General features: G+C 33.0%; 1 protein-coding gene and 1 long non-coding RNA gene across 2 annotated transcripts in view; both read right to left on the bottom strand.

Moving 5' to 3' along the window:
* The window catches only part of LOC128227246 (uncharacterized), a 34,113-nt gene extending 11,846 nt beyond the window's left edge, over positions 1–22,267 (bottom strand). The window contains exon 1 of the mRNA XM_052937596.1: positions 22,152–22,267. Within this exon, the coding sequence (XP_052793556.1) occupies positions 22,152–22,217 (66 nt within the window). The 5' untranslated portion in view covers positions 22,218–22,267. The remainder of the gene's footprint in view (positions 1–22,151) is intronic.
* On the bottom strand, positions 601–17,177 carry LOC128227247 (uncharacterized). The gene is made up of 3 exons (XR_008259787.1): positions 16,994–17,177; positions 4,390–4,496; positions 601–3,491 (listed from the first exon to the last, which is right to left on the bottom strand). It is a non-coding gene; the product is annotated as an uncharacterized LOC128227247 (long non-coding RNA).
* Positions 22,268–25,826: the final 3,559 nt, after the last annotated feature.

The raw sequence follows: 25,826 nt of genomic DNA, 5'->3' as shown, positions 1-25,826 counted from the left end.
TGGACTTTTCATCTTACTCCAACAAGTGAGGAGTATGGTTGATTCTCTTCGTGACTGAAATCAACATTTTTAAACACTTGGTGTATTTCAAATCTAGTCCATATAAACATCCCCTTTAGATTCTTTGACGATTGCATTTTCCATGGGAGATCACTGCGTAGGATAATCATACAAGTGTTGTTTAGCCACACTGTGGTTTCAATAATGTCAGGGGCGTAGCTACCCCTCTATTCATGTGGATTCATAAATGTGCTGGGGGGTTCGGGGGCATGCCCCCCTCAGAAAATTTTGAAAACCATGGTGCAATCTAGTGCATTCTGGAAAATAACCAGTTTTTGGATCATGTAGTCAAGTTCGCATACTGCTACTTCAGTGTTTTTTTTTTCAGAACCATGTTTTTTTCAGCCGCGTATTCACGTATAGGTGGCTACACGCCTGTATGTTGTGCATATGAATGTATAATTTGGTTTATATGATGCATCCTTAATGTAACACCTCCTTGCTGCTACACCAATAGAAACTTCATTGAATATTAGCAGTAAAAGAACTAGCACTGACGTTCCCAATTTTCGTCTGGGTCATTTAAATAATAGAAAACAAATTACAAGATAAACAAATTTGTTTTGACTTCTTTAATGAATTATATAAACACATTGTACAAACATATCATGACACTTTTAAACAAAAAGTATGGCTGTCAATTAAACAGTATGCTAGCTTTAAAGATTGAGGCAAACCATTGGAATTTTACAGCGGACTTTACAGCGGTGTATTTAAAGCTGCAATCTCACTAATTGATCTTTTTGACTACCGGCACTCTTTTATTGTTGGTCTATAAATAGACCATTTTTTGCATAGACCCAATTTTAAGTGATATAAGACTTCTGAAATAAGATCAGATTGCATTTTGTCATATTTATGGCTAAAATGATGTTTTATGGGTATAGTAGCATTACGAACAATTTAATGTAAATGAACTTTTCGGCAGTCTTACCAAACATTTTTGATTGGTTCTATTGTGAATTATCTAATATGACTGAATTAAAGGAATGATAACCAAATCAGCTTTTGAGACAAATTTTTTAAAGTGTCTAAAATGACAATCTGTGAAAGTGCAGCTTTAAGTTTTGATCATTTACACTTTGTTAAATTATAAATAACTGTTTAAAAGGTCTCATGTACAAAATAAGATAATAATTTTCATACAAATATCTAAAATTGATTAAAATAATAAAGTACCATTAACATATTTCTTAATAGTGCTGTTTCTCAACTGACAAAACCATTCAAAGCCATCATTTCAACTATGAAGTTATTTTTAACTTTCAACTTTTTTATAGCATATATGCAACAAAATATACCAAAAATACAAGCCATGAACAATATGATTGTTCAACTTGCATTGTCCTTGACCTTTTAAAATGACCATTTTCCTGTTCTGTCTATTTGTAAGTTGTGCCCTGGGGAATGAAGTATGACTGTATGAATCACAAAAAGCAATAAAAACACTAAAAAAAATCCCCCATTACCCCTGTAATTTCTAATACAGCAGTAAAATCAAGCAATGTTCAAGACTGATTGTGCTGCCAAATCAAAAACATGTTTGCCAAAACATTTAGAGCTGCATTCTCACAGATATACCGTTTTAACAACTTTTGTTTTGTCTTGGAATGAGCAAATTTTTGCGTAAATATCAGCAAACCAATGGTAAAAGATTGCTGACAAAACATCAAATCCCAGATTTCATATTTCCTTCAAAGATTAATGTTACTAACGGTTTAAGAAAAGTGCATAAAACATCAATGTTTTAACTTAAATAAAAAAGTCTGCAATTGAATTTTTTGTCAGTAGTCTTATATTACTGGTTTCCATGCATTTTTCGCAAAGACTGGATGGTACCAATCCAAAACAAACAAGAGGCCCAAAAGGGCCTATGCTCTACTGGCTGGGTTTGTGTGGTCAACATCACTGTTTTCGAAAAGAACCAACCCCTTATGGGTATCTGAATACTCAAAACTGAAGACTGTATCATATTCGCAAGCATTTATTACAAAATAGCATTTTTTATACTATCAAGGCCCATCATCTAATAATTTCAAGGCCAATAATCCAGGAAACCTGGGCAGATCAGGTTTTTGAAAGGAACTGAGCTCTAATGGATATACTGGACAAGTTTCATCAAGATACAATCAAAACTGAAGACTGTATCGTGTTACCGAGCAATTGTTTACTGACACACTATTTTTTTTTATTATCAAGGCCCATAATCTTGGCATGCATGGGCGGATCTGGCTGGTTTTCGAAAGGAACCGAGCTCATATGGATATGTAGATACTGTACAAGTTTCATTGAGATACAATCAAAAAGGCTGTATCATGTTAACGAGCAATTGCCTACTGACACACTGATTTTTGTATACTATCAAGGCCCATAAACTAGGCATACATGGGCGGATCTGGCTGGTTTTCGAAAGGAACTGTAGGCTGTATCATGTAAACGAGGATTGTTTACAGACGCACATACTACGTACACATTACCATCGCATAAGCTCTTCTGGCCTTTGGCCAGTAAAGCTAAAAATGAAAACAGTTGTCAAAACATCCAAAGTGTGAGAGTGCATCTTTAACATTTGAAAGTAACTCTGTTTGCCTCATGTCCCTAAACAAGGTTTAATCATATTATATGAGCAGTGGGCTTGTCCCTGTATTTTTTATTGTATGATTGCAGTAATGGATACTGGTCTCATTACCTTCTGACAATTTTTCATCAATTTTAAGGAAACAGAAAACACATATTAAGCTCATATAACGCTGTACAAATTTAATCTATTTCATTACGTTGAGAAATAGTCCCTAAAAATATTAATTGTGGAAACATATCTTATCTAAATACATACAGGAAATGGTGACATCATTTACCAATTTAGTATGAAAAATGCAGTTTCCTGATATTTGAATAGTGGTTCTTTATTTAAGCATCTCAATTCATTCAACATACACATAGTATGTATCAAGTTTCAAAGGAAACCAAATCATTGTAACAATTGTTTTCAAAGCAAATATTCACACTCTTGACAAACTTCTCTTCCTAGTTTCAACCTTGAGACTTTTTGATGAGTCTGCACCTTCCCTTCTCTTATACAGTGGCTTCAAGCAATAAAGCTAAAAGCTCAAGTTGAGCAGCTGGTGAACAAGACTGCTGTGTTGATAGTTAGTTGACAAACTGCACACTTGATGCCATAAATCATGTCCATCAACCTCTAGAATAAAGAAATGACGCAGCACAGAATTGATTTCAATTGGACCTCTCTGTACTTTCATCCCCTAAGGCCTTGTTGTAGTCAAAGACTATGTCTTAGTGTGCAGTGCGTGATCTTGAGAAGCCTAAATCTGCTCGTCTGAGGAAGTAAGTCTGGCAGAGTGTGAAACTCCTGTCTACTCATATGCTATACGCCTGTGATCTATGTCTTCTTGTTTGTGCCCAACCATCACCTGAAGAGAATTTAGAGGAAGTTAGTGCTTGATTACAAGTTAATGTGACAAAACAAGGTCTTTTATTTATGCCACCAAGATCTAGTATTCCAAGTGTCATATCTTGTATGTTAACTCAAAGCAATTGAGCATAAACTGTTTGGTAATTTATTTTAAGTCACTGCTTCCACTTATACTATCAGTAATATTGAACATGAACCGACTGACCCAAATATTATTCTAAATATTTTTATGTGCAGAAACCATAATCCTATTAACCCAAAAGTAATCCAATTGTATGTCTTCACAAAACATTTTACAACAATATTTGTCAATTTAACTCAAATATTGATTTTTGTTTTTTTGTCAGACAAACACAGAGATGGCCCTATATATATTGCTCACCTGATTTGAGAAAGGATTCTAAATTAGTTATTGTTTGAACACTTACTGGACACTTTCGGTCTGACTTTATAATGCAGCTGGTGAATATTAAATGTCCCTTTATAATGGGCTTACAAAAACATAAAAAAAAATGTATTTGTTTAAAAATTACAAAGGGCCATAATTCTTACAAAATAAGTTTGTATTGAGCAGAATAAAAAGGCTTTGCCTAAAATACAACCTCAGAACTATATTTACAAGTAAAACAAAAACATCTACAACTTGAAATATGTTTGCTATATCTGGTTTTGAGAGAGAATGATCAGAAGAAAACATCACACATTCACAATCATATTAAAAAATAATTTAGTTTTTTTTTTTTAATAAATTCTATTTCAAAAACACTGCAAAAGACAAGACACTTACATTCAATTTCTTGATTTAATACATTGATGATTATCAATTCTCATGAAGCGAGATGGGTCTTACACTCTAACCAGTGCAACTTGCATGTTCTTAGTTGCTCAGTTATTACCTTTTTTAAATTTCTCCTCTTGATCTGAGCCACGCCAAAATGATGGGAGATGCTTTTGTTGTCTTTTCCATCAGAAAGTATAGCACCTCTGTGTTTCTGTTTATCTCCTGAAACAGTAATAGTTTATTAATAATAATAACAATAATAATAATTAGTGACTTTTATTGGAATTATTTTCACCGCTTGTGCCTTTCACATTGGACAGGCCAACATCGATAATATATTGGTAAAATATACATATTTTATTTATAACAGTATGCAGTTGTTGTTTTTTCAAATCCTACATAATTATATTATCAATGATATTTCATAATACAATATAATTTATATAAAAATTGAAATAACACGGCATAGTTGTTGACAGAACATGAACAAATAAATGTGTAAGACTACTACTTTATGGGGTGTAAATAACTCAGGGCTATATTTCACTTTAGGGACATTTGAACACTTTTGGTGAAGATCCACTACCACACCCACTAATCCCCCCCTTCTGAAACCATATTTTTTATGGATCAACATATGGTAAAGGAATTTGACAGATGGTAACCTTAGGAACATTTCTGTGACATTATTTTGAAAACAGGCCAGCAGGATCTGAGGAGAAGATTTTTCCATTTAGACATATAGCGAAAAGTAGCTCCGCACCCTACAGCAAGTTTTTTTATGAATCAATATCCGGTGAAGAAAATTCATACAGGGTATTGAAACATTTTTTTTGCTTCATATGAAGATAACTTAACTAGCTCTTCATCATATTAAATAAAAATTAGCACAGTCTATGCCGCACACACAGAGCCCCGCATTTGATCTTTTACCAAAGTTTGATTGAGAGTTTAGTTTCTTGGCACACTATGACAAGTCTTTACAGGTATATTAAAGCTGCACTCTCACAGATTGATCGTTTTGAAAAAGTTTTTTTTTTATCTTGGAATGAGCCACTTTATGCGAAAATGAATGGAAACCAGTGATATAAGAGTGCTGACAAAAAATCAGATCACCGATTTTAATTTAAAAAATGGATACTTGTGCATTTTTCTTAAACTGTTAGTAATGCTTTATGCCATTAAAATTAGTTTAGTCAGATCTTATGTCAGCAGTCTTATATCACTTATAGCAGATATTTTGGCAAAAATTGGCTCATTCAAAGACAAAAAATAAAAGATTTGTCAAAATGGTAAATCCGTGAGAGTGCAGCTTTAAAGTGTTTGAGAAAAGTAATCATCTTATCAACACCGGTAAGAAAACAAATACAGGGCTCTTTGCAGCTGTATAGTCTGTCCTTTAGTTAATTCAAAATGGTGAAGAAAAATAAAAGTTGTCTTCTGTTTTAACTTTTAAGTCATTCAAAGGAATATTGCCTACTGTTGCAGCATTTGTGACTGCACATATCATGTGATATACACACACTGATATATAACAAAACCAAGTTCATTTGTCTCAGTATTTGCCAATTTTGGGCTTTCACTTCTTGAACATGTTTTGAATTTTAGTGATCTGAATAGGCTAATGTTTTTTTATGACAATGATGCAGGTGATCTAAAACATATTTTTTTCATCAAAAGATCTAGGAATGAACAAATATTTTTTGTGTGAAAAAACAACAGTTCAATTCATTTTTTTATGTAATTTAGTTAAAAACAAAACTTATTTAAAGTAACTATATATATCTCTATATAATTCTATTATTTATTCCACAGAATATATTCCAACAGCAAATTTTAATGATATGCTTTTTTCAACCATTCCAATTTATTTTGTCAATAAGATCATTTAAACTATTAGCAGGCAAATTGACTATATTTAATAAATATCAGTAGGAAAATGACCAACTAAGATCTTAATTATACACAGTAAAGACAGTTACCATGACAATACTTGGTGCTTTTAGATGAAGGCAAAGATAACAGTCAGAGAGTTGCTACTGAAAAATTTCTTATCAAAATTTGATCAGGGTCAGTAGCCTTCAATGATATATTGTCATGGACCTATAAACAATGGTTTATAGGTCTGTGATTTATGTATATTGAATTAAAAATAAATAAAAATGTACATTAATTTTACTATATATTCTTCTTTATATCTTAAATTCTGAACAATACAATTTTATTGTTTTATATGTCACTGAATGCATGACTTGTGTTCTTTTATAGTTGCTAAACTTTTAATACTAACATGCCACACATATATATTAATGTTTTATGCAGTTTTCTTAAATCGTTAGTAAGGCTTAAGCCATTAATTATTAATTTCTGACCGAAATATGCCAATCTTTGATGTTAGCTTTTGTCAGCAATCTTCAATCATTGATTTGCAGATCTATATTTACCAAAAATTTGCTTTTTCCAAGACAAAAATAAAAAAAACAGTTGTAATATTGGTAAATCTGTGAGAGTGCAGCTTTAATTTATTATAATTTGGCGATTAATTCACGTTTACATAGCATATATGTGTTTCAAGAAATGGAACTTGATTGGATATTTTAAATATCAAAATATATATTTGATAATCCTATTTGAGTGTCAACAATTATTAAAGTGTGTCAACGTTAATATACCATCCTCCACAGCTCCAACCCTGAAGAACACTCGCACAATATTGTCCCCCACCGCCACTAAGGAAAGTCCCAATAAAATTTAAAACATATTGACCTTAAAACTACTTGTGAATAATAATTTATAATTAATATACTGTCATTTAAACCTTAAAGTTGTTGAAATTATAATAGCTGCATTTTCCACATACTGATAAGTCATTTAAATAGCATAATTCTAGGCACCACCATACTTGTAAGTTTTCTTTTTCTAAGTCTAAATTTAAGTTACTATGAAATGGCCTTATTTATTGCTTTTCCTATGTATTGAATGACTTCGTTCTTTGAAAAAAGGCCTTTTCATTGTTTTTATGATCCTTGTGGGAAACAGTGACACCATTCTGTGTATATCATAAACTTGTCAGACACTTTTAAATGTCCCCACAGTAGGACTGCAGAAAAAACCTTGACACTACCTAGTACAGATGCTACACTAAATATTAAAAGTTGTAAATTTCTGGTTCTCAAGCTCTTCAAATTTGTTTAAATTATTACATATAGCTCGATATTTTTAGAATCATTCAATTTTTAAATTATTATCAAAGTGAAGAGTTTGATAAAGATTTAATTTAATACTTTCAATCAATAGCCTTTTTGATACTATAAAATCTATTACTTTAATTATTTTTCCTCCAGAAACCATTCCCTTATATTATAAGAAATTGTTTAATGAGGGTATGATTAAGTAAAATCTCCTATTATAAAGAGTACCATATATATTCATAAAAGAAACACAACTTTCACTGCACTACAATTAAAAAGACAAAGCATTTGCAAAGCAAAGTAGAACATTAGGTCTCTGACTAACTGATACATTCACTTAATCATATGACTGAAAATTTTCTTTCTAAAATTTCTTTTTCTCAAGTTCTTCAACTTTCTTTAAAAATTCTAAAATGGAAAATATGACATATATATATCTGTACTTCAAGAATAAAAACATAAATAAATAAAATCTTTTTCAGGTAAAGAGTATGATTTAGATTTGAATTTTAACAACTTTTTTATGTAAAATGTATTATTTTTCATTGCCTTCATTCTTAAAGCAAACCCCTTAAATTTCCATTTCCAAAATCTCCAATTGTAAAGAATTCCATATTCATTACAGAAACACTGTCTGTTTCACTATTAACTAGTCTAATAAATAAGCAAAGCAATTATTTAAACACAAGAGATGTTTGTCAAACATTATGCCCCCCTGAGCGCCAAGTTGTCAGGATTATATGGACAATTGAATGAAATCATGGACCGAAATGACCGCTGATTTGTTGCTGTTTTAAGATTATGACCATTAAAGTGTGAGGATAAAGTTTGTTATGACCGTCATGACCTTTGACTGTATGAACTCAAAATCAAGAGTCATTAGCTGGTCACCAGAAACCTAAATGTCAAGTTTGAGGGCCATGGGTGCAGGCATTGTCAAGTTATCAAAAGACAAGTTTTGTTCGTTCAAGGTCACTGTGACCTTGACCTTTGACCCGATGACCCCTTAAATCATAAGGGGTCATCTACAAGTCAGATGCAACTCCAAGTCAATTAGAAGGCCATGGGTTCAGGCATTGTTGAGTTATCACTCGGACAACCTTTTACCATTCAAGATCACTGTGACCTTGACCTTTGACCCATTGAGCCCAAAAAACAATAGGGGTCAGCTACTGGTCAGGCCTTACCTCCAAGTCAAGTTTGAGGGCCATGGGTGCAGGCATTGTCACGTTATCACTCGGACAACCTTTTACCATTGAAGGTCACTGTGACCTTGACCTTTGGCCTGATGACCCCCAAAAACAATAGGGGTCATCTACTGGTCAGGCCCAACCTCCATGTCAAGTTTGAGGGCCATGGGTGCAGGCATTGTTGAGTTATCACTCAGACAAGCTTTTCAATTATTTTACCATTAAAGGTCACTGTGACCTTGACCTTTAACCCGATGACTCCCAAAATCAATAGGGGTCATCTACTGGTCAGGCCCAACCTTCATGTGAAGTTTGATGACCATACGACCAGAAATTGTTGAGTTATCACTCGGACAAGCTTTGGTCTACCGACGGACCGACCGACATACCGACATGCCTGTGCAAAGCAATATACCCCTCTTCTTCGAAGGGGGGCATAACAAGAGAAAACATATTCACAAAATTAAATCTAAACTACTCAAATACAAGATAAAAAAAATATGGACAATCAGAAAACCTTTTTTCAGCTTACAGTCACACTGACCTTGACCTTTGACCCACTGACCTCAAAATCAATAGGGTTCATCTGCTGGTCATGACCAATAAGCCTACCTAGTATGAGGTCCCTGGGTCAAAGCGTTCTCAAGTTATTGATCGGAAACCGTTTTTCATGTTAAGGTCACACTGACCTTGACCTTTGACCCACTGACCTCAAAATCAATAGGGTTCATCTGCTGGTCATGACCAATACACCTACCAAGTATGAGGTTCCTGGGTCAAAGCGTTCTCAAGTTATTGATCGGAAACCGTTTTTCATGTAAAGGTCACACTGACCTTGACCTTTGACCCACTGACCTCAAAATCAATAGGGTTCATCTGCTGGTGATGACCAATACACATACCAAGTATGAGGTCCCTCGGTCAAAGCGTTCTCAAGTTATTGATCGGAAACCATTTGGTATTCCGACCGACCGACAGACAGACAGACAGACAGACAGACAGACCGACCGACATGTGCAAAACAATATACCCCACTTTTTTCAAAAGGGGGCATAATAAAATGATATGATGATGTAATAAGAAATGCTAACAGCAATATGGGATTTTATTTACATTTAGAAATGGGATCAAAGATGACACTTGACATTCTAAATGAACGAGAATGCTTAGAAAATATACAGAAATATGGAAGAGTTTTGTTTCTTAATGACACAAATTCAAAGTAATGTTCCTTTCTTGATTGGGTGGGACTAATTTAGCTCCGCCTAAAAATTGTTTTGTCATCAGATTAGGTATAACACACAATGTGATTGGATCAAAATCCTGATATATAATAAACTCTGAATGGAGGCATCCAATCAAAATCTAGTAATATTTCCATTTGTTTCCAATTGATTGCACCATCAGTGATTTACACAGTCAGTGATTTATGGCCTTTTAACTTGTAATGGTCAAGTGGCAAGTGCATATATGACTTATGTTAAATCATGTTTTAAGAGCTAATTAGAATTTTAAAGTCTAAGCTATGTGACAGAAAATTAATACCAAAATCTTTTTTTGAATTGTAGTAACTGATTCTTTTGCATTTGATGAGGTCAGACATTTTAAGATATATATAATATTCAGTGGATATGTGTTGATCAAGCATTTAATAACATGCCACAAAGCAGAATATTTATGAGGTCATTTTTTTTTTTACTTCAGACCCTGGGGCAAGTTTGGAGAGTTGCACAGAATGCTTAAAGAACTAAAGTGTTGGGAATCAGTTCCTGTTTGCAGTGTGTGTAAACCACGTGATAAATTGCGTCATAAATGCTACGTCAGAAGGCAATATTTTGATTTAAAACAAGAGGGCCAAATGGCCCTGAATTGCTCACCTGTCATAGCTCACCTGTCATATATTGCACAGATTTTTTAAGTTTTCACTATAACCAGGGTTAGACACTAACATTTTTCACAAGGTAGTCCCTCGGACTACTGGATCCCAAATCTGGGTAGTCCAGCAAAAAACTCTGGTAGTCCATAAAAATGCAAGCCGGCAACGGATTCCTTCAGTGTTTTGTGAGACTTAGCCTTCTTAGAACATTGTCAGTATAACCCTTTGATTGGTCATGATTTTTATCTGTCTCAATCTTAAAATTTCCACATTCTTCAAAACAATTTTTGGCCTTTAAATTTAATTTTAAAACCAAAAAAATGCTAAAAACTATGTTTATGCTAAAATACCTCAGATTAAAAATATAAAAACCATGCTAAAATACCCCATAATCTGTCACTTTCAGGAAAATGTTGCAATAAATCACTTGACACTAAAACACCTCGACTGAGATCGTTGCTAAGTTATGGCACAAATGACAGACATCCTACTGATAAGCAATATTTGATTATTGGCATCCTACTATTCAGTATTCTTTGTTAATCTAAACAACATATCATATAATACTTAAAAAAAACATGATGAAATAAATTCCGAAAGTGTTATTAATTATTTTTTGTATGGGTGTAAGATAACAATTAACATGATGCTGCCTGTCACTCAAACTAGCGTCCAGATTAGGCAGGGCTTATCAGTTGCCGTTGCTATCCGCCATGACCTCCGACAATCCTCACATATCAACAGTAGTGTAATTACGCTGTTATATATATTTAACACAAATTATGTTTCATAATTGAGAGATAGTAAAGACAGTTTAAGAAATCCGAAATACTGACATTTTCCCTTTATGCTGCTAAAATTATAATTGATAACAAGGGACTGTTTAGTAGACTAATTCAAATCTCAAAATGTCTTAATGTAAACGTACATAATATATGTATATTTCCGTTTTAATAGCATAAGAAATGTCATTATGAGAATTAGTGTACAATATTGATGATATCTTGCGATTTAGTTTGATTTTGAAATTTGTCTCCTTATTGTGCAAAAAGTTTTAAAACCGAGGCATATACATTTGCATTTGAGTTTGTTTGACATATTAGTGAAAAAGACACCTCAATTTATGTGAGTTACATTTTTTATTAAATTCAATTAAATATCTGATATATAGCTTAAGGTCACAAAAAGTATATACGTATAGATAAAATAAAATCATATTTTAAAATGATGCAAATCAAAGTAAAAACCTTTACATGTATAATGACTATGGTCGTTTCAAAATTTCTATGCTGATTGTTAGAACAGTTTTGCATTTCATTTAAAACGGAAATTTATTCATTGAGAGAAACAATAAGGTAGTTATATAAATAATGATAATAATGCATTACACTTGTATAAAACAGGTGATTCTGAATCGAAAAAGGAAGAAAAACAGCGAAATCCATTGAGTTTGACAATGGATCTATACAAACATCTTTTTTTGTTGATTTTCGGATAGGAAATTAATACATGTTTTGTTTCCCTTTATTTGAGTTTTAAAATAGAGACTGTTATTGTACCACATAACAAAATTCCGATGTTATTTAGAAATAAATTATTTTAAAGACTAGACATTTTTCTACCTGAATTATACATTGCATACAATTAATAACAATGAACTTATTTAATGTTATACTTGGTTTTATTGCTTTGTTTTACGATGTTCCATGCATTTTTTATCTTATTGTCATTTATAACTTTTGTATTATTATCGTCTGCTTCTGGGTATTTGTCGGAGGTCCTTAATTAAGAGGTCATGTGACACTGTAGGTGTTGCCTTATCGCTATCGGCGTGGTGTTAATTGTTATTGGCCCTAGCTTCAATGTATAAAATGTTACATTTTGGCGCGAAAATTAAAGCACACAACTCTGTCATCGTCTGCACTTACACTGCATTATACCTGTTTTGGCAGTATGATTAATTTATCAGCTGTTCTTCTAAAAGCCAGTTTAAAAGATTTCATAAGCCAGACATAATGTTCCTTCTGTTTGCTTTAAATAAACACCGACATTTGGCAATACCCTAAACCATAATAATCATGACGTATTTTCAGAAAATCTAAAAATAGTAACAACCGTCAAGTGTTTATCTGCATCGTATCTTTCATTGTTTTTGACTGAAAATGCAAGGGATTTAGAAAATCTGCCACTTGGACCCAAATCTACATTTAAGCAGAGGTGCACATGTCTGACGATTAAAACACACCATAGAGTGTGAAAATGGTTTTTCCCTTTCTAAATAAAGACATTCTACTGACTGGTTTAAACATTAATCCAAAGGCTAAACGAAATGCGCGCGGAATTCGGTTAACAGTCCATGTTGTCCGGAACTGCTCGGCCATCTTCGGCAAGCTTTACAATGAGTGTTTACCGGTGATAATCGGCTTCTTGACATCACGTTTTACGCAAGTTTAAGCGTAATAAAGATTTTATGCTCAATTAACTGATGTGATATTTACTTTCTTCTAGTAGTCCGACGGACTATTGACTTAAAATTTCTTGTAGTCCGACCATAAATCTGGTAGTCTCGGACTACCGGACTACTGTTAGTGTCGAACCCTGATAACACATATAGAGAAAACCCATCAGCCCCAGGGTGTGGCCAATTTTGACCCCAGGGCCAAAATTTGAACAAACTTTGTAGAGGTCCACTAGACGATGAATCATGCCAAATATCTAAGCTCTAAGCCACGTAAGTTCAGAGGAGATTTTTGATTTTTTTTACTATAAACATATAGAGAAAACCCATGACCTCCCGGGGGCGGGGCCAATTTTGACCCCAAGGCCATAATTTGAACAGTCATTGTAGAGGTCCACTAGACGATGAATCATGCCAAATATCTAAGCTCTAGTCCAAGTAAGTTCAAAAGAGAAGATTTTTGAAGTTTTCACTATAAACATATAGAGAAAACCCATGACCCCCCGGGGCGTGGCCAATTTTGACCCCAAGGCCATAATTTGAACAATTTTTGTAAAGGTCCACTAGACGATGAATCATGCCAAATATCTAAGCTCTAGTCCAAGTAAGTTCAGAGGAGAAGATTTTTGAAGTTTTAACTATAAACATATAGAAAATACCCATGACCCCCCGAGGTGGGGCCAATTTTGACCCCAGGGCCATAATTTGAACAAACTTTGTAGAGGTCCACTAGACGATGAATCATGCCAAATATCTAATCTCTAGACCAAGTAAGTTCAGAGGAGAAGATTTCTTAAGTTTTCACTATAAACATATAGAGAAAACCCATGACCCCCCGGGGCGTGGCCAATTTTGACCCAAGGGCCATAATTTGAACAATCTTGGTAGAGGACTATTTGGTGATCCTAACTACCAAATATCAACGGCCTAAGCTTTGTGGTTTAGGAGAAGAAGATTTTTAAAGTTTTTCCTTTTGGTTGCCATGGCAACCAGAGTTCTGCATGGAATTGAATTCTTTGAACAACTTTGATAGAAGACCACCCAAGGGACATCCCTATGAAGTTTTATTAATATTGGCCAAGCGGTTAAGGAGGAGATGTCTTTTAAGTAAATTGTTGACGGACGACGCACGATGCATGCCGGACAAAAGGCGATCACTAAAGCTCACCTTGTCACAAAATGACAGGTGAGCTAAAAAGACTTTAAACAAAGATAACTTTACTATTTCTTCACCATTTTAAATGAAACAAAGCGCAGTCTACGCCACCTACGGAGCCTTGCTTTCGGCCATTTACCAGAGTTTGATTGCGAGTTTAATTGCTTTAAACACTTCGACAAACCTTTTCACAATACGGCCGTCAGACGGAGCACTGTCAAAACATGATTTTGAAAACGGGCGAAGCGTTTGATGAAACTAATGACTTTATCAAATGTCGGTAATAAAACAAATGCGGGGCTCTTTAAGCGGCATAGACTGCCCTTTGTTTCATTTATAATGGTGGTGTAAAAGAAAAGGTATCTTTAATTTAAGTGTTCATTTTAAGCAAAATGTTGCCTTCCGATGTAGCATATATGACGTAATTTATCACGTGGTATACACACACTGGTTTGACTATTGGTAATCAGTTCCACTGACATTGCTGTTTATTAATAGAAGAAATATTTTTTGACAATACCTGGTACCGTACTTGTAATTTTATTCTTGTACAAAAACTCATCATCCTTTACTCTACTTATGTTAGGTAAAGGATTGAAAATATCTAGTTAGTGTATTTTATGGAATTTTTTTTACCACCTGTACAATACAATTTGGGAAAAAAAGTTGACATTGGGAAAAATACAAAATCAGGCTTAAATATCTAATTTAGATTTTAATGGCAAAATATATCATCGAAATTGGAGTTCGGGATGAACAAGCCTGAATTATTACTCTATTGCTTGGCATATTTTTTTTTTCAAGCCCTGCTATATTAAATTCAGAATTAGAACAAGCCCCGATGACATAATTTTCACCAGTGCATGATTGTGGGCTTGTGCTAAAATATTCTATATACTACATGTTTTAAAGATTTTTATGCATATATTATTTTGTTAATTTATAGTAAGTCTTTTCAAGATTTTTTTTCATTAATGTTATGAAATCTCCACTTATCAAATTTGGAAAACATAAAATATGGTGAAAAATGGACAAGTTTTCACTAGGGAAGAAGGCAGTAAGGCAGTAAATTTCACCAAAAAACCCCACTATTAATGTTGTTGTTGCTTTAGCCATATTGTTAATGATTACAACTGAACAAAATTGACAAGATGAAAGAAGAAAAACTGATTTCAGGAACATACCAGTTATTTTTTCATTATAATTGATCATCAGAACATCACTAATTAGTATAGTCTATCTATATCATTATTAAAAAAAAAGAACATGGAAATTATATTGATATAGTATATGAAAAATATTACTTGAAACTTAATGAAATCTCAAAAGGCTGAAGTATAAGCAATAGTGTTGTGCCGAAGATCAGTTATAATCGACAATTGATCGGAAAGGCCTTCATCAGCGACAATCGATAGTGAAATTTGAACAATCGATTATAGAAACAAGAGACGTAACCACTACCGACTACCAGTTAAAAGATTGTCTTGAAAATATATTTTGTTTCTGGTCAATACATGTTAATGTTGAAATGTTCATGTGGTACTATGTTGTGTTATCTAGTCATATTATCATGTCAGTAGCTCACTACAGTACCTTATTACAAATTTTCTTTGTAATTTAACTGCAAAAGGATTGGTTCTCAACATCACACTTTTGTGGTTTTAAAATGTTACCGGTATTGTTTACTTCTTAAATCATGTAATAATTTAGTTTTCTCAGTTTTCTGAAAGAAAATGTTCTTGTAAAACACAGAATATTCAACTGTTTGTTTTACTTGTTACTGACTGATTATCAAAACGAAATTGATATTTTTCTTTGTGTTTACTTTACACATGTATTCAATACCGTACACAAAATTTAGAGCCTGCAGTCTCATGATCTGTAATAGTAACTTGTAAACACTAAAGTATAGTTGCGTTCTGAATAAATAATGTAATTTATACAAATAAATGTACAAATAATATTGTAAGGGAACATTTTTTCTTAAACTGGTTCATGTAGTTTATCTATATGCCTTATATATGATGACCTAAGATAGTTAAATAATGATTAAAACGATTAATAATCGATCATTGATTGTTTTCATAAACCGATTATCTATAGTAATATTTCAGTCCGATTCCCAACACTAATAAGCAATAAAAACAGTCAATTGTATATATATAATATATATCAACATCTACAGATACTTAGCCATAAGTTTTCAATTTTGGATAAAATTAACAAAATTAGAATTGCATACCTTCTTGTGTACATCTGTTTAATAAAATGAATAATTTTCCTTTATCATTAAGTAAAACAGTTTTTAAAATAACAATTGAAGGATTAAAATTTTGAGCTACTAATTGCATTACCATAGATCTACTCAAATCTTGACACTTTTTAAAGAATAACCAATAATAATTTCCAAATCTTCAAATGTAAAAGATCTACAGCATTCTTCCAAAATGGAAATATTTCATACTTGACTGAGTTCTTATTGAAAAATTGTCCTGAGGTAAAATGGTATTATTAAAACATGTGCTAACAATATTCCCAAATAATTTGGTACAGTATGACAAACAAATAAGCACATGATTGTGAAGAATCACTGTTTCTATGTACAATTGACTGGTGCAATAGTTAGCAATAGACTTGGCGTCAATTGAATTTAGTTTGAAGGATAAACAATAACACTTTTTTACCTTTTTTTTTCAAAAAAATGATTGCAGTCAATTGTAACCATGAACTCCCCAGGTCCGAGGAATAGTGGGATTTTCAGTTCAGCCAACCCCGGCTTTATAAAGCTACAATAATTAGCAGTCAGGGATACTTTTTTATTATTTTGACATTTGTTATTAAAGTTAACCTGGGAGGAAAAGTGCGCCCGGTGTGGGGCTCGAACCCACGACCGCCGGAACACTAGCATGGCGCTCTAACCAACTGGGCTACCCGGGTGGGCGGCTGGTTCTAACCGACACTAACTACATTATGTATCCCTGTCTCGAGTCTGCCATAGTCTAAAAATCTTCAAAAGACTGAAGGCCATTTAGGTGGACTAACCCCCGCTTAAATTCCTTCCCTGCAGAAATGAACTGATGGTAAAATGTCCTCGCACCAAAGGGAACCTAGGTTACGCCCATTCCCGAGGAAATTTTGCGGGGAAAAAGCAGACAAAGCTTTGCGGAGTAATGTCACTATGTGGGGGGGGGGGGCATACCTGTGCGTGATCAAAAATAACAAACAATTCTTATCATTTAAACCATCATGAAAACAAACGGCATTTAGACTTACCATACAGTTGTCTTCAATAAGTCCATAGCCCAAAATTTTATGATTGTCCATTTCAATCCATTTTTTACACGAATGTTCGTCTGAGGTCACCGGAGTAGGTCCTACTTGATTTGATGCTAAACCGGTTTAAGAAAATGTTCGTCTCCTACGCAGTAACCTCCCCTATTGTACAGTAGCAAATATAAAATCCATCACAAAATCTTCGCCTAACTCTCATAAATGTGATTTAAAAATATGTTAATATTTAATCAACGTGTTTAACGATATTCATCTTTGAAACATTATTACAGTATCTTTATCCTCCATTCACAAACACGTGGACATGATATTGATAAGCAAAGTACATGCGTATATTTGATAAACGAACAAAAACATGCAAACAGGTAGCAGGATGAAACAATATGAACAATATCATTCCTAATGCTTAGAACGTATACTTGATCAAAGATAATGTCATTCAAGACATGAGTTTTTAAACTATCATGAATTGCGTGAAGGGCTATACACTTTTGCAAAAACAATACCCCTTGCAATAGTATTTGGATATATTTACTTCTTATTTATCAATGTAAAGCTATCATTCAGTTATGGCAGGTGTTCAATTTAACTGAGCACAATTTAAGAGTGTAAACGAATTTCGTCACTGCTTTTAGCTACAGCTCCTAAACCCTGACAATAAGTGAACCGAGATAATGGCTCCTTTTCAAAGAATCATTTGAAATGGATGAATTCTGAAACAAAGAATGATTGTTGAGCTTATTTTTTTACGAAGTATTAAGTCAATACACAATGTTATAGAACATTTATGAATAATATCACTGACATAACAAATAATTGTTTAACCTATAATATGTTCGTGATAGTGCTATCATACATATATGTACCCATTTCATATGACAAGAAAAATAACATACCGTGAGTGATGGAAACGAAATAATAAAAAGAAGCCACTTTTGCATAGGATAAAAGATACACATCGAAAGTTTTTTTTCTTTAAATTGGAGTGATCAAATTAAGTTTGTCACTAAGTCAACATAGTTTAATGTACCTACTGACAATATAAGATGGTGTTCTCTAACCTATTCGATTAACTGAAAGACACAAATTGAGCCCACCAGGAAATGAAAATTAGCAAGTTATTCTTTTTAAAAGTATTTAATATTTTCGAGCATCTAGGACCAGAAGGCTTCAGAAAAGGATAAATAATTCGCAAATCTGACGCAGTTGTATTTAAGATCACTGTTTTAGATTGCACACAACGTCACAAGTGAAAACACCGATGTAATACTCGAAATCAGGTAACATCTTGCAATGTTATTTTCTTGAATAATCTACAATATTAAATTAATGAGCAATAATATCATGACATGTATGTATCACAACTTTATTTCTCCCCAGCAGATGTTATACGGTGAAAGTCTCCAACTGGTGATTCCTCCAACTTCTGTGATCACCAACTTCTGTGAACTCCAATTGGTGGCTTTTATCTATAGAAATTGACTGTGGAATTCTCCAATTGGAATTTTCCCCAATTGGAGAGCCGTTTTTACAAAATCATAATTTTTGATTATTTATTAGATTTTAATTATGTTTATGAATCTAGTACTACAGACATACATAGAAATGTAATTTTCTGTTCCAAATTGTAATATTTGATTTTTTTCAAATTGCTGATTTTTTCCCCCGTTTCGGCTCATATCGAAAATTCTCCAATTGGAGTTTGCCAAAACCCCGCGGGGGACCTAAAATCCAATTGGTGGCCAACGGGAGAAATCAATTTTGGAATTAAAATTTTCATATTTCTTAACACTTTTTTTTTAATTTTACTTAAAATATTTCTTATTTAATGGGCAAACTTTCTATGTGTCGCTTTTGAAGTTGATATCTAAGATAATAAAAAAACTAAGTTTGCAAGTAAACCGGATTTGCAAACTTATACCGGATGCTGTTTTTAGTTTAGTGTTTGGTTACATTTGAATTATAATAACAATAATATTATAATAATTTGGTCTACTGGTCAAAGGCAACCAAAGTTTCATAGGCCCAGGCAAAACATTTCTTATGTTATTGAGCGATATATGTTTTCATAAAACTGGTGAACTTATCACTGAAGTTTCTGATTTAACATAAACCCGTTCTGAAGTTATTAAGCGAACGAGATATTATCTGTCGACCGATAGAAAGACCAACAGACAAACCGACCGATTGACCTACTGCCCACTGCAAACTGCTATACCTCTTTTTTAAAAGGGGCATACACATCCTGCTTGATTATGTGTATTATAAATAAAAAAATCGAAAGGGACAGTTTATCTATTTTGGTTGGCATAAAAAAACTTTCAGTGTTTAGCGGAACTAGCTAATAAACACACTGTTAAAAGTTTGCACCAAATAAAAAAAATAAAAATGTAATATAAAAGAGCAAATTAATACAGACAGTGCATATAACATAAATATAACCATTGTTTATCTATCAGGTTTGAGGTTAATCGAAAGATGTAGAGTCTTTGACACATTATATACATATCCATATTTCACAAAAGGAAATCACTGATCACGAAACCAATACTTGATAAAACACAAATATCAACGTATTGATAAATGCAGTTGACCTGATTCAAACAAAGCAATAAGAAATAGAGGATATTTGTTTATTTCAGTGTAAGATCGTATTTTATTTCACGAGTGTCATAGAAAAACATATTTTCACGAGTGGCGAAGCCACGAGTGAAAATTTAGTTTTTTATGATCACGAGTGAAATTAAATACGATCTTACACTGAAATAAACAAATTTTCTGTTTCTTTTATGTTTATTTTCGGAGTTTTATTTGTTTTTTATTTATTTATGAATTACCCCCTTTTTTGAAAAGGGTGGGCTTTACGCCGCTACCCGTGGGGCGCCCCTCATGCATAATTATAGCTGTCAACTTTTCTACTTTCGGTTTGCTGAGAAATAGTTCTCTGCTATTCATTCTTATTGCTTAATTTTCGCTCGTTTTTTATTGCAAAGCTTTATGAAAAGTAAACATGAAGTATTATTAGTGCACTATTGTTCCAAAAAATAATGAAAACACTTTTTATTTTAACCAAATTACTACGCCGCTATTTATAGAATGAAAATTTGGAAGGTCAAATGTGTTAGCAAAACAAATGTGGATACTCATTGGATTTTAACCATTCTTCTTAATTTAAGACTGGATATACGTGTATTTTTAAAGTAAGTTAATATTCAGTCAACTTACTGTCAGAGACCAGTCTGTTTCGCTTTAAAATGTTTGTTTTCCGGAAGAGTAAATGCCACGCTAGTTTGTTGACACATTTTGAGATGTGGGTGGGGTAAAAAATATCAGATCTATCTGTAAATTGTTGTGTGAATTCTCCAGGAAGCTCATTTTACGTACTACAACGGTTAACAGTTCAAAATACATTTGAACGATGATATAAAATTTTATTTATGTTCGAACAGTTGTTTTTGTCTGTAATTTGTTTGGAATGAAAGCAAATGTTCGAACATTCGGCTTCAAAGATCAGTAAAATGTTTGATAAACGGGATACCCGGTAATAAACGGTAAGTTGTTAATTTCCAATTATATATTTATTTAAATTTATAAAATATTTCTTTATTTTTTTAAACATTTTTTGACATAATTTACTGAAGTCCAGTGTTCTGTTTTGTCCAAGGCAAGTACATGTAACAACAAAGGATTTTAAAAGTAGTTCTGAAAATTGATATTTTCACTCCTTATTTTGCAGTGAAAATATCAAATTGATATTTTCACTGTTGTTATTTCACTGTTTAAACCCCATATTTCATCGTAAAGCATGAAAGAAAAAAACCCACTAATATACATTATTCAATTAAACATTTCTTCCAAAGCTAAATCTCTCAGCCGCGGGATACCGATTCATACCGATTCATGTTTATTTATATATCTTCCCTTAAAGTTCATTTGGAGTATACATTTAATCTCTCAAGTAGACGCCATACGCTCGCATCTTGATTAAATTAACACCTAACGATACTGCAATTATCTTCATAGTGAGTAGAGGATGATATGATAATAAAAAAATCTGCATGCATATAAAATGCAATAATAAAGTCCAATTTTTTTTCAATAAAGTTATACATTTCCGGTATGTTACCTAAATCAGCATTATGAATAAATAAGAATATAAGTTATTTACTACATATTGGTTAAGGTTGAACTATAACTATAAGCAAGTACATGATTTTATCTAGATCGATACCTTGTCTAAGTTAATAATAGTCTATACACAACAAATGAACAGGAAGTGCAAAGAGTTTAAATATATCTGAAAGTCTCGATAATGCGAACAGTTAACTATTATACGCATCAAGTTAAAATATTCAGTTCAAGTTTCAAAGTTTATTGTACAAAAGGCCTCCTGCCCATACACAGAAACAAAAGCATACATATATCAAACAAGCATGATATATAGTGATAATGACATGTTATGATATCAAACACAAAATATAAAATTAAAATATTTTCTCTCCTCAAATTCATAATAAATAAACATTGCTAAATTATGTATATTCAAAGCATTTGTACTAGACATTAAATCATAAAATGTATCAATAGTAGGGTTTTCTCAGGTTCAAATTACAACGTAGTTAGTTTAGAAGATATTCGTATCAATCTCTTAGCAAAGTGCATGACTCGTATTAATACAATTAAGTTAAATTTTCATCAAATATAAAAAATCATACCCCTATTTCATAGTTCGCTCCGCTGATATCCGCGCGAGTTACTCCGGTAGACATTGTAAAAAACATAAAATACGGAAGTATTGCAAAGAGTTCTGATATATATAGTGATACAGCTGATTTTCAGAAAATACTGACGTAATGATAGCATGGCTATATTTATCTCGGCTATCGCCTGTGAATTCAGTTTTTACAAAATAGTGACATGATTGCGTTTCCAGTGCTTATGAACTTAAAGGTTTTATATATCGATGAAAAAGACGTTGTTATGTTCGACTTGAAAAGTTGAAGTATCAATAAAAACAAATACTAGTAAGAAATGTTTCCTATTTCGAATGTGTACATCGTATCACTCTCTCTGCAAAGTACATGACTCGTATGGTTACACTACTGTTATATTTCTATCAAATCCAAAAACTCGTATCCCTGTTGCATCATTGCCCCTTTGCGTGAGTTACTCAGGTAGGCATCGTAGAAAAACGAGTTGATTTTTCAAGTATAAATTTTCACTTTCAGAAAATGTTTGCGTTATGATAACAAGGCTATATTGGCTATGCGTATATGAATAGTTTTTTTTATAATATAATGACATGGTTGTATTCTAGTGCTTATGTACATAAGAGCTTTATACCTCGATGAATAAGTAATTTAAATGTTTAACCTGAAAAATTATGGAATGAACTCGAAATTGCTTCCTATTTGGATTCTTTCCTGCAACGACGCGACCGAAATCCATGTACATGCAAACTATTAATGTAAGAGAAATAGAAACAATGTTTAAAATTATTCAAATATACTCTGCTTATTTTATTGGAGTGTTTAAATAAATTATGATACATATAATTTCGTTATTTATGGAAAATGAATATTTTCAGCATGTTTCTGTTCACAATTTACAAATATCTTTAATTTGTGACAGTTTACACTGGTACACCCATGGCTCAGAGTCAGAGCAAAGTTTATGATTCGTATTGATACAATTTTGTTATATCGCCATCAAACACAAGAAATCATACCCCTATTTCATCATTGATCAGTCAAGTAACTCGGGTAAACATTGCAAAAATGTCAAGTGTCATAAAACACTGAATATTAATTGCTATAAGCTTTGATAGTTTTCTTTGTGAAATAGTTAATATACAGCCGAATTCCGCCTTGACATATATAGCATTGCTATAATTAACGCTCCTGCTATTGCGTTTTTACTTTGACTTTTAGAAAATTGTGATATAACCAAATTTTAGAAAACCGTAACAACTTAGATAATATTTTCAGAAAACAGTGGCATCATTCTGTGATTTGCAGCTATATGTATTGGTACAAATGGTGATTTAAGGTAGTCCATCCATCATTTATAGAAACAAAATTATATTGGTAAATTTTCATTTTAAAGTTACATAAGGTTAAGTAACGTTTTCACTAAGAGTTTTTTATATAACCATTATGTTATCTAAGAAGGAAATAATAAAATCGCTGTATAATCATGGTAAGTTTTGATTTATAACTTCCCTTAATATCTCGTTTATCATAATAGTAGCGTGATTCAACATAAACATGATCTCGATGTCATTACTCTAAATGCACGTCTTTGCATCCTAATGTAATGTAAGCCTCAATTTTAGAAAAGATTGTAAACAAAAGAAGGTTATGATTGAGAATTGCTTCTTTTTTGTATGCGTACATGCAATGTGCACGTTAGGGCCAGATGTTGCCGCGAAATCCATAAAGTGACCTTTTTTCAAGATGTTTCCATATAGTGGATTTGAACATGAGCGGGAGTGGGGAGGTGCGCCCTTCCGTAAACATATTGTCCAAGTAAAAATTCATGTCAGTGTGGGAAAATATAGATTAATACTCGGTGTAGGACCCATAATCCTCAACAACAAGGTTTGGCTGTTCACGAGGAATGTGGCAAACGCCCCCGAAATTAACATCCTAGATCCACTCATGACTGCATTTTCGCCAAACTGTTACACTTATAGTTACATTGTCTTTTATAATTTATTTTTACAATATTTAATAAATATCTGTTATTTTTAATTAAGGAAATTTTTAGCAAAATTCGTCTGGGGAAAACAGCGACGGGTATTTTAAACGTCGTTGATTATAAGGAAAGGGTGGTGTCTACATAAGATGTAATAGCAGGCGAAAATGACACGCCTTCTTATATTGATGTTTATATAAAACGGCGCCTATACGCCACTACGATACCCTTACTAACCCGAACTAGCCATAATCCGAAATACGGATATGATAAGCACCGCCTCTGTCCCGCTTCTGTCCGCTACCGGATGTAACTTAGACTCTACGTTGGGAAAGTCACGAAGGTTTGTTAACGTTATTTTTGACCTAAGTGTGCTGTGCATAAATAAAGTACTGAAATCTTGTTTATATTTATATTTCAACTGATCCGCTTTAGAAGAAATAAGGAAGGGATTGTTAACGTTTGAAACATTACTGGAATACATAGACTGGTACAATCATTTTCTTTTCCACAAGCGGGAAGAATTAAACAAATGGCGGCAACAACGCACATGTATTCTTATTTTTGATTCAAAAAGTGAATATTATCTTGCGTTGATAATGTTATTTTGACGAGAAGTACCAGCCTACTAATAAAACGGAAAATGTAGGGACAAGTGCATTTGTCAATACTTAACTTTCGTCTTTAACACCTCGACGAGACTTAGAGTGTGAAAGACATCATCCTATTAAACTAGTAGGACCTGATGTTCAATGTATAATCTGGACCTTCGCGACTGTTGAGTATGTTGTTGATAATAGAATATCGCTTAAACCAGTGCTAGGGGCATTAACAGGATTACACTTGTATCTATCATTAAACTGTAATAATAAGACCGTTTTAATATAAGTTAATCCTTATTTTAGTAGTTTAATTCTTAAATAATATTTGTAAGATCTAGCATTGTATTTGTTTAAGAATTTTATTTGATTTTGATTACTTCAAACCTATTTTAATTGAAACTCATTCAATACATATTCGTCTTATACCCAGACACATCCTTTTCTTTAAAACATGATTCCTTTCTGATAACTAGAGCTGACGGTGACTTTGTTGTGACTTTGCCTACGATTGCAAAGGTCTCTTTCATACCAAACTTATTGTCTAGGAACCCCCGGCAATCTACACAACAAACTGTCCAATACACATAGAAGATTTCACATTCGATCAACATAAATGCTTAATTTAGTTCAGCTCCTGGAAACGTACTATCAACAATCATTGATAGGGGACAATGCAACGTTTTGTTAGAAATGTTCTCGACTGTTTTTCACAATAATATCTTACGTCACTTTTAAACTACAATAATGTTTACATGGAACTTGACAGCTGCTTCAAAGAAGTGAACTCTCATTAAGTTATACTTAGCTATTTGAGCTCAATTATGAAGACAGCTTAAGCACATATGAGAGCCCGTTTCCTGGGTTAAACCAGTTCTGATAACGTCTTTTAGGGACTAAGAGAACAATATCCTGGTGGGAATAAAGCCAACAACGTATTTGCTCATAATCACGACCAGTTTTTTTTTGCTTTGCCTGTCGTTTCACTGGATGTATAATGACACACATTAAAGGGCATAAATGTAAGTTCAATGTGAAATGCTGAGTTGTTTATTATATGATAACATTACTTATATCGGTCTGAAAATGTATTGA

The sequence above is a fragment of the Mya arenaria genome, chromosome 3 (genome assembly GCF_026914265.1).
Source record: "Mya arenaria isolate MELC-2E11 chromosome 3, ASM2691426v1".
Lineage (NCBI taxonomy): Eukaryota > Metazoa > Mollusca > Bivalvia > Myida > Myidae > Mya > Mya arenaria.
Note: the sequence above shows the minus strand (reverse complement) of the source record. Positions and strands in the feature narration are given on the sequence as shown.